Raw genomic sequence first — 10,875 nt, forward strand, 5'->3', positions numbered from 1 at the left:
GTGGTGAGCAGCCCTATGTCAAGACTATAGTTGGGTTCAGATTGCTCCTTCCTCCCCTCTCCTCCTCCAGGTCGGCCTCAGATGCACAGCAGCCACACACACACTGATACACAGGTGTATTTCATAGACAGTTACTCTTTCACGACAGCTTTATAAAACTAGCCATAGACTAAAAGTTGTAGAAAGAAAACTCTGAATTGTCCATGCCTGCTATTAAATTCCATATAAATTCCCAGCACCAGTGTTTGGCAAGCAGTAGTTATTCCATAAAAGTCCATTGATTATAGGGATGGAGCAGTCACAAAAGACCACATATTGTATGATTCCATTTATATGAAATGTCCAGGGGCGCCTGGGTGGCTCAGTCAGTTAAGCGTCTGCCTTTGGTTCAGGTCATGATCCCGGCGTCCTGAGATGGAACCCTGAGTCGGGCTCCCTGCTCGATGGGGCGTCTGCTTCTCCCTCTCCCTCTGCCCCTGTCCCTGCTTGTGCTCTCTCTCTCTCATAAATAAATAAATAAATAAATAAATAAATAAATAAATAAATAAATAAATATTAAAAAAAGAGAAATGTCCAGAATAGGCAAATCCATAGAGGCAGAAACAGATGAGTGGTTCCTGGCGCCTGGGTGTGGGGAGTGGGTGGGGAGTGACTGCTCATGAGACAGTGTTTCTTTTTGGAGTGATGATAATGTTCTGGAATGAGACAGTGGTGATGGTTGTACAACTATGTGAATATACTAAGAACCACTGATTGTAAATGGGTGAATTTTACGGGATGGGAATTCTATCTCAATAAAGTTGTTATTAAAACAAAAACAGGGATCCCTGGGTAGCTCATTCGGTTAAGCATCTGCCTTCCACTCAGGTCATGATCCTAGAATCCTGGGATTGAGTCCCACATTGGGCTCCCCTCATCGGGCTCCCTGCTCAGCGGGGAGCCTGCTTCTCCCTCTGCCTGCCGCTCCCCCTGCCTGTGCTCTCTCTCTCTCTCTGACAAATAAATAAAATCTTAAAAACAAAACAAAACAAAAACAAAAACAAAAAATGAATTGTGGCAATGGTTGTATACTTAGTAAATTTACTAATGATCATTGAAACACAGAGTTAAGGGCGCCTGGGTGGCTCAGTCGGTTAAGCGACTGCCTTTGGCTCAGGTCATGATCCTGGAGTCCCGGGATCGAGTCCCGCATCGGGCTCCCTGCTCGGCAGGGGGTCTGCTTCTCCCTCTGACCCTCCTCCCTCTCATGCTCTCTGTCTCTCATTCTCTCTCTCTCAAATAAATAAATAAAATCTTTAAAAAAAAAAAAAAAGAAACACAGAGTTAAAATGGTGCATTTTATGGCATGTAACTTATATCTCAGTAAACCTCTTAAAAACACAAACAAAACGTCACTAACCAGTATGTATTTAACCAGCTATGTGTATACGTTGTAAAGCATAAAAACATGCATGGAAAAGATAAGGGCCCAATGAGGTTAGTGAGGTAGGTGGAAGGAGGGTGGGGTTGGGAAGGGATGATGTGAGAGCTTCAAGTGAACCTTCTAAAGTTTTACTTCTTAATAAAATAATATGTGAAACAAATATGGTAAATGTGAAGATTTGAAAAACCTGTGGGTGGGTACACGGTCTTGATCATGTTATCCTCTACATTTCCCCCTGGGTTTGGAATATTTCATAATTTAAAAAAACTTTGAGGTTCTTCATTTGAGCACCAGGAAGGACAGGCCGGAGGCCAGAGGCCATGTGGCTTTTAGCGTCGTCATTTAGAGAAGAGCCAAGGAAGGCTTGTCCCATGGGGTGGGTGGTGACGCTGCAGAAGTGGAAAGGTACCAGAGAGCCCTGGAGACACAGAATGGCTGAAGCCTGGTAGTCCCAAGTCCCCTGGCAAGAGGGGTCCCTATCCCAATGGTGACCACATGGCACCATCAGTTCTCTCAGAGCACCTGGAGGAGACAAGGGAGGACCTGAATCTTGAGCTGCGGCGAGGCAGTCAGGGAGAGCCGGGTGTGGTTGGCGCTTGACAGAGTGAGGCTGAGTGAGCAGGGTAATGGAGGGTGCGGCCGATCAGATCACACAGACAGGGAATATGAGGCAAGGAGGTCAGTTTGGTCCTGCTTCAGGGACTTGACTGACACCCACATAGAGTTGTCCCCTAGGCAGTTAATGAGCTTAAACAATCATTTGTTGAAAACCAATTTGTCAAGAGCTGGTTCATGACAGTGTTTCAAAGAATAGTCCATTAGTCCCTGCCCTACTCCTCGTAGAGAAGAGAGTGGACTGACAATGCCCACAGAGAGGGGGAGGCAGCACGGTGTCCACTTGAAAGGACATTCCCCATGCCTGTCTTTCCATTTACATGAAGGATTCAGACAGAACGTTCAAGATATTGGCTATGCTCAAGTACATATTCATGAATATACTCTTCACGGTTACAAAGTCAATGAATAGATTCTTCATTAATATATTTATAAGAATTTACAAATGTATTCTTAAATGCATTCTGGAATAGATTATCAAATAAGAAAATGTTAAGTCATAAGGATATTCTCGGAGTCTCCCCTCGTCTCTGGCCCCCAACCTCTGTGCCTCCCTGAGTCAAGGACCCCTCTCTGTCCCACTCCTACAGCTGCAGAGGCAAGTGGACCACTCTAGAAAATGCCCTTACAGGGGCACCTGGGTGGCACAGTCGGTTGAGCGTTCAGCTCTTGGTTTCAGCTCAGGTCCTGATCTCAGAGTTGTGAGATCAAGCCCCACAAAGCCCCACAAAGCCCCCAAAAGCCCCACAGGCTCTGTGCTTAGGGCAGAGTCTGCTAAAGTTTCTCTCTCCCTTTTCCTCTGCCCCTCTCCCTCTGCCCCTCCCCTCCACATTCTCACTCTCTCTCTAAAATAAATAAATAAATCTTTTTTTAAAAGAGAGAGAACTCTTACAAAGACAAAATGATGACCAGCCAACCAAAATGCCCCCGAAATCTTCCAAAACTGTGAAAGCTGCCCTTGCCAATATAAATTGTCCTAAACTTTGTTGTTGTTGAAGAAGAGTATATTCTTGATCATACCTGAAGATTGGTTTTCAGCAAACTGAGCTAGAAACTAGTGGCTTGCAACTTGAAAGGTCTGAGATGGAGAAACAGATGTAGGAGGCATCAAGCTCTATGGGTAGGGTGGGGTAATGCGGCAGGGACAGAGTTGATCCTCCAGAGCAAATGTGAAATCACACACAACCTTATAGGAGGGAAGCAGAGGGAGCTTTTACACACAGAGAGGCCCATATGAAGACAGAGCAGAGAGAGATGTGAAGATACTGCCCTTGAAGATTGGAGTGATGTGGCCACAAGCTAAGGAGCCCGGCAACCACCAGAAGCTGGTGTGCAAGAATGTTCATAGTAGGGCGCCTGGGTGGCTCAGTCATTAAGCGTCTGCCTTTGGCTCAGGTCATGATTCCAGGGTCCTGGGATCGAGCCCCGCATCGGGTTCCCTGCTCCACGGGAGGCCTGCTTCTCCCTCTCCCACTCCCCCTGCTTGTGTTCCCCCTCTCACTGTCTCTCTGTCAGATAAATAAATAAAATTAAAAAAAAAAAAGAATGTTCATAGCAGCTTTGTTCATAACAGGTGCCCCAAGAGTCCCAACATTTTAGATTTAGTTGTCATGTCCTACAAAAATCACATCCAAGGGGCGCCTGGGTGGCTCAGTCGTTAAGCAGCTGCCATCGGCTCAGGTCACGATCCCAGGGTCCTGGGATGGAGCCCCGCATCAGGCTCCCTGTTCGGCGGAAAGCCTGCTTCTCCCTCTCCCACTGCCCCTGCTTGTGTTCCCTCTCTTGCTGTGTCTCTCTCTGTCAAATAAATTAATAAAATCTTTTTTAAAAAATCACATCTAAAAGAGACCTATAATTCTGATTCATTATCTTATTTGATAGTGGGTTGCCCTGTAATATTTGTTTAAAGATTTATTTATTATTTGAGAGAGAGAGACAGCATGAGCAGGATGGGCAGAAGGAGAGGGAGAGAAACTTGACGCAGGGCTCCATCCCACGACCCTGAGATCATGACCTGAGCCGAAACCGAGAGTCGGATGCTTAACCGATGGCGCCACACACCCAAGCGCACCCCCCCGTAATATTTTTAATTGTCCTTTATGGATTTTTCAAGCAGTGTAAATGCAGGTAACATTTCCCTGTGAAAATAGAAGAGGATTGATTCCCAAGTGCCTTCCCACCCCCTCCCACCATACACAGAGGTACTAAGGGACCACAAAGTCCTTACTTTACTGAGAATCTTGGTTCCTAAGTGAATCTCTCCTTCCACGGCCAGGCTGTTGGGAGGATTAGAGCTAATGCAGTACCTGATGCAACAGACTGTGGGCATTGGGGGAGGGGGGGACTATGGCACCACTGAAGGCCGGCAGGACCCTACGAAAGGTCGAAACAGGAATGGTGAGGGTCCTTTGACAGACTGAGTATGCCTTTTTCCCCCTATTTGTGGGCCCTAGTCTTGTCTTAGATGAAAATGCAATTGACCCACCATACAGTGGGGAGAAAGCATTCCCCAGAAGACAAACATTTTCAGAATAAAAATCGCATACAGGACCTTTGGCCCCAACTCAACTATGAGCACAGGTGAAGGGACAATGGCCAGTGAGATATCCTGCTTCCCACACTATGCTATTCTAGCAGATGCAGGACCCCTGCCTGACTGATGAGGGGCATCTGCTGGGCTCACCACCACCGCAACTGCCTCTCACTACCCCAGTCAGAGCCCATGGCTTCTGGGACCACCTGGCAGGGCCCTGAGCTGGGGTCTCATTTGCCAGCAGAGGATCCAGGCAGGTGTGCAACAGCAAGCAGGGGATAAGCCCTCTCCACTGTGGGGCCCAGTTGCCCAGAGAAACACTGACCAGCTTCTCCCCCCTCTCCCTCCCCCTGACCCTCCAAGTCCATGTCCTCGCTCCCCTTCACTTTCCTGAAGACAGTCCTGGGGGCTGCTGTCCCCAGAGCCAAGGCCACAGAAGGGGCTCCAGCTCACCTGCATTTCTCTTCCCGAAGGGACTCCAGTAACACCTGCAGGTCTGTCAGATGCTTCTCCTTTAGGCTTTCATAGGACACCTGGAGGCTGAGGTGGAGTTCCCTGACTTCTTTCAGGTCTTCCTTCATCTTCTGCAACAGCAGGTTTCGCTGCTGGGCCACGCACTTTGTCTCTGAGGGCTTCCCTTGCTGTGAGGCCGTGAAGTGACTCTCCAGGGGCAAGTGTCTTCCAATGTCAGGCAGGCTGGTGGACAGGCTGTCTTCCCCACCTGGGTTGGGAGGCTCTGCGGACGGTGCCTTCTGGCTGGGCTGCTTGCACTCGTCCAGGCTGCTTTCTGCCTTCGGCACTAAGCCCTTGGGCCTGCGGCCTTCCTCCAGCTCCTGCAGCTGCTGGTGACAATGACGGAGCCTTCGCTCAATCTGGTCAATGGTGGCAGAGGCACGCTGGTTCACCTTCTCGAAGGCCTGCCGGATGTGGGGGGCCTGGTGCCGGTCGGCTTTGGACACCAGCTTGAGGTAGCCCACAGTATTCTCATCCCGACTGGCCTTCTCCACTCTCAGCTGCTCGGAGAGGTAGAGGATGCGGTGCTTGATGCTATCCTGTAAGTTCCGGGCCAACTCCCCATCTGAGAGACTGGAATGGCCACTGGGGCCATCCTCAGTGGATGACAGGGACCTGCATGAGGGAACATTGGAGGGAACAGTTGCGCTTGGGCTCTTGGTGTATTCTGCCTGCAGTGGGAAACAAGAAATCATTAACAGGTACTTCGGTGAGCTGCAAATAGTAGAACTGGACTTGGTATTGCCTCACTCTAAAAATACTTAGGCGTAAGCACAGATTCTTACATATGCATCTGTGCATTCAAGATGGGCCCAGCACAGGCCGGGGAGGTTAAGTTCAACTTCCAGGCCCCTCTCCCCTTCTTTTCAGCACCTGACTTTTTTTTTTTTAGATGTCACAACCCTCAGATCAAGAGTCGCACGCTCCTCCGACTGAACCAGCCAGGCATCCCCAGCACGACTTTTTGCTCTATGACTGTACCTCACTAGAATCCCCAGATGGCTAGAATCCTCCCTCCACACCTGTTCTGTCTGTTCTTGGACTTCCTTTCTTCCAAGAAATACTAACTGTATTGGTATAAATCTCATTTCTTTTTTTTTTTTTAAGTTTTTATTTATTTATTTGACAGAGAGAGAGAGAGACAGCGAGAGAGGGAATACAAGCCGGGGGAATGGGAGAGGGAGAAGCAGGCTTCCCATTGAGCAGGGAGCTTTATGAGGGGCTCAATCCCAGGACCCTGGGATCACGACCTGAGCCGAAGGCAGATGCTTAACAACTGAGCCAACCAGGCGCCCCTAAATCTCATTTCATAAACAACTACTCTTGTAAAGTATGGAATAAGTGCATTCCCATCAACCCATACGGTTTCTTATATTGCTACTCCCAGGGAGATAGAAGAAGTAGGCAAGGAGATTTGCATCCTGAAAGGTTCATTCCTTCATTCAGTCATTCATTCAACACACATTTCCTGAACGCTTACCATGTGGTACAGAAGCCAGACACATTCCTTGTTCATATAGAGCTGATGGTCAAGGGTGAAAATGTCTATTGTAATGCAAATGAATGAGTCTCTCGCATGGGCAAGTTAATAAACCACTTGGAGGGTCAATTTTCTCATCTCTAAAATAAAGATGCCCATAGGAGCATAGCTGGAACACAGTGGACCAGAGCAGAATGGATGGTGATGAGCTAGGAGAGGTAGGTGAAGTCAGAATAGGTGGAGGAGTGCCTGGCTGGCTCAGTCGGTGGAGCATGCAACTCTTGATCTTGGGTTTGGGAGTTCGAGCCGCACGTTGGGGGTAAAGATTACTTAAAAATAAAATCTTTTATTTTTTCCCCCAATGCATGTAAACATTTATTGAAAAATAACTATTTTTAAAAGATTTTTATTTATTTATTTGAGAGAGAGATAGAGAGCGAGCCAGTGAGAGGAGGGGCAGAGGGAGAAGAGGGAGAAGCTCCCCTGTCCCCCCCTGGACAGGGAGCCCGACTTGGGCCTCAATCCCAGGACCCTGAGATCATGACCTGAGCCGAAGGCAGATGCCCAACTGACTGAGCCACCCACGTGCCCCTGAAAAATAACTGTTTTTAAAAACAAAAAAATCAGGGGTGCCTGGGTGGCTCAGTCTGTTGGGCAACTGCCTTCGGCTCAGGTCATGATCCTGGAGTCCCGGGATCGAGCCCCGCATCGGGCTCCCTGCTCGGCAGGGAGCCTGCTTCTGCCTCTGACCCTCCCCCCTCTCATGTGCTCTCTCTCTCTCATTCTCTCTGTCTCAAATAAATAAAATCTTTAAAAAAAAAGAAAAGAAAAGAAAAGTGTGGGCACTGGTAGCATAAACATCAGAATAGTGACTCCCACTAAATTGGGAGAAGGGGAATTGATTGGGAGAGACACGTGGAGGCCAAGGTGCTTGGCCCGAATAGTAGTTACAAGTAAGTTCATCTTATCATTATTTCCTAAAATGTATGTTGATGTTTTCTGTGCCTTTATATACAACTGCCAAGTTTCACATTTTTAAAAGTTTTTAAATGGTTAGGACGCCTGGGTGGCTCAGTCAGTTAAGCATCTGCCTTCTGCTCAGGTCATGGTCCCAGGGTCCTGGGATCGAGCCCCGCATCAGGCTCCCTGCTCAGTGGGGAGCCTGCTTTTCCCTCCCCTGCTCTCCCTGCTTGTGCTCTCTCTCTGTCAAATAAATAAATAAATAAAATAAAAGTTTTTAAATGGTCAATAGGTGGATTTATAACACATTAGAAATAGCTGGAGAGAGAATTAGTAAATTGTAAAACAGAGCTAAAAAAGCATCCAGGGACACCTGGGTGGCTCAGTTGGTTAAGCATCTAATTCTTGATTTTGACTCCGGTCATGATCTCAGGGTTGTGAGATCAAGCCCTGCATCAGGCTCTGTGCTCAGCATGGAGTCTGCTTGAGATCCTCTGTCTCCCTCTCCCTCTGCCCCTCTCCCTGCATGCTCTCTCTCTCAAATAAATAAAGAAAATCTAAAAAAAAGAAAGCATCCAGACTGTAACACAGAGGTACAAACAAATAGAAAATTTGAAAAAAATATTAAAAAACAGAAGGCATGGAAGATAGAATGAGAAAGTCTAACAAAATGAGGGAATGGCAAAATTTTAAGAGAGAATCACAAAGAACTTTCCAGGACTGACAAAAGACAGCTTCACAAATTCAAGAAGCCAAATAAATCCCAAACAGGAAAACAGAAATAGACCCACACCTAGACATGAGATTTTTAAAACAGCCAGATTTAAAAAGCTAATTACCTTTAAAACCATGACCTTCAGACTGAAAGCTGACTTCTTAGGGGCATCAATGAAATCCAGAAGAGAGTTGAGTAATATCTTCAATATGCTGAGAGAAAAGCTGTCAGAGAGAAAAAAAAATAGGTCATATTCAAATAATCGGAAGACAATGTCTTCAGACTTTTCAGCAAAGCACTGGGGAACAAGAAAACAATGAAGTAATGCCTCCTAATTTGGGGGGGGGATGATTTTCCAACCTAGAATTCTACACCAAAACTGCCTATTGTGAGATTAGACTAAAGACATGAAAGAGCTGAAATCCTTTACCTCGCCTTCATTCTTTCTCTGGAAGCTACTAGAGAAGGAGCACCACTAAAACCAGAGAGGAACCTAAGAACGAGGTAGAGATGGGATCTATAAAACAGGTCAAAAGGAAGCAAACAGAATCTCCAGGATGATGGAATGATGGAAGCGGTGCCCAGGCTGGCAGCTAGAGGGCAAGTCAAAAGTTTCCAGGAGAGGGGCGCCTGGGTGGCTCAGTCGGTTAAGCGTCTGACTCTTGGTTTCAGCTCAGGTCATGATCTCAGGGTCCTGGGATCAAGCCCCGTGTCTGGCTCGGTGCTCAGCATGGAATCTGCTGTCCTCTTATCCCTCTGCTGTGCCCCCCACCTCTCTCTCATAAATAAATAAAATCTTTTTTAAAAAAGGCTCCAGGAGAGAGCACTCCAAGGAAATGAAGTGCATGGAATGCTGGGCATCTTTGGCCAGCTGGAGAGGAGATATAGATGAGATAGGGGAAGTGCTGGCCAATGAAAAGTAGTAGAGACCAAGCAATGTGGGGGGGTGGGGTGGGCAAGCGTTAAGTCTAAGGTAAACAAAACACTGGGAGAGAAAAGAAAAGTCGTCAGAGTGATGGCTCAATTATAACCAGTGTTTCCATAGACTTGATAATGTGAACACCAATGATCTAACCCAGATTACTACATACCATATTAGAAGAATTTGGAGGGGTTGTGTGAGAGAGAGCTACATTATCACCTTCTATAGTGAAAAAAATGAATCAATAATTCCTAAAATATAAAAATAAAAAATAGCACTATAAACAATTTATTTAGGGGCGCCTGGGTGGCTCAGTTGGTTAAGCATCTGCCTTCAGCTCAGGTCATGATCCTCCTGGGATCAAATACCGCATCGGGCTCTTTGCTCAGCTAGGAGCCTGCTTTTCCCTCTCCCTCTGCCTGCCGTTCCCCCTAGTGGTGCGCGCTCGCTCGCGCTCTCTCTCTCTCTCTCTGTCAAATAAATAAGTAAAATCTTTTTAAAAAAGCAAGTAGGGGACACCTGGCTGGCTCAATCCATACAGCATGCAACTCTTGATCTCAGGGTTGTAAGTTCGATCCACACACTGGGTGTAGAAATGGCTTAAAAATAAAATCTTTAAAAAAATAAAATATAAAGGAAGTAGGAAATAGAGAAGATTAAAATTTGTTAAAGACTGGCTCTACTGTGGAATTTAGATATAGGTATCATTAAAAACTCAAAATTGGGCGCCTGGGTGGCTCAGTCGGTTAAGCAACTGCCTTCGGCTCAGGTCATGATCTCAGGGTCCTGGGATCGAGCCCCGCATCGGGCTCCCTGCTCGGCGGGAAGCCTGCTTCTCCCTCTCCCACTCCCCCTGCTTGTGTTCCCTCTCTTGCTGTCTCTCCCTCTCTGTCAAATAAATAAATAAAATCTTTAAAAAATAAAAAATAAAAAATAAATAAAAACAAATAAAAACTCAAAATTGAGAGAATATGTTGGTGGAAAATTAAAGGTAACCACTAGAAAAAAAGCCAGGTACATAATACCCAAATAACCAAGAAGAGAAAAACAATTGAACTCTATTATTCAAAAAAAAAAAAAAAAGTAAGGAAAGGAGGCACAGAAAGAAACAAGATATTAGGGTAAATAGAAAATATAAAGTAGGACGCCAATAAGATGTGATTATCAGGGGCACCTGGGTGGCTCAGTAGTTAAGTGTCTGCCTTCGGCTCAGGTCATGACCCCAGGGTCCTGGGATCGAGCCCCGCATCGGGCTCCCTGCTCGGTGGGGAAGCCTGCTTCTCCCTCTCCCACTCCCCCAGCTGTGTTCCCTCTCTCACTGTGTCTCTCTCTCTCTGTCAAATAAATAAATAAAATCTTAAAAAAAAAAATGCGATTATCAATGATTCTATACCATGCTCTTAAAGAGAACACTTAATACCATAAATATAGGGCACCTGGGTGGCTCAGTTGGTTAAGCGACTGCCTTCGGCTCAGGTCATGATCCTGGAGTCCCGGGATCAAGTCCCGCATCAGACTCCCTGCTCGGCAGGGAGTCTGCTTTGCCCTCTGACCCTATCCCCTCTCATGTGTTCTCTCTCATTCTCTCTCTCTCAAATAAATAAATAAAATCTTAAAAAAAAAATACCATAAATATGTCAGCCATCTACACATCAACCTATAAAGTCAATGAAATCCCAATTAAAAACCCAACGGGGACGCCTGGGTGGCTCAG

At 46.5% G+C, this 10,875-nt stretch overlaps 1 protein-coding gene across 1 annotated transcript in view; it reads right to left on the reverse strand.

Annotated features, from left to right (window-relative positions):
* TEX28 (testis expressed 28) overlaps positions 1-6,600 on the reverse strand; it is a 7,662-nt gene extending 1,062 nt beyond the window's left edge. Inside the window, exons 1-3 of the mRNA XM_081809296.1 lie at positions 6,565-6,600; positions 5,025-5,755; positions 4,359-4,411 (exon numbers count right to left, since the gene is read on the reverse strand). Coding sequence (XP_081665422.1) covers positions 4,359-4,411; positions 5,025-5,755; positions 6,565-6,600 — 820 coding nt within the window. The remainder of the gene's footprint in view (positions 1-4,358; positions 4,412-5,024; positions 5,756-6,564) is intronic.
* Positions 6,601-10,875: the final 4,275 nt, after the last annotated feature.

Source organism: Leptonychotes weddellii, chromosome X (genome assembly GCF_054177405.1).
Source record: "Leptonychotes weddellii isolate Sample4059 chromosome X, ASM5417740v2, whole genome shotgun sequence".
NCBI lineage: Eukaryota > Metazoa > Chordata > Mammalia > Carnivora > Phocidae > Leptonychotes > Leptonychotes weddellii.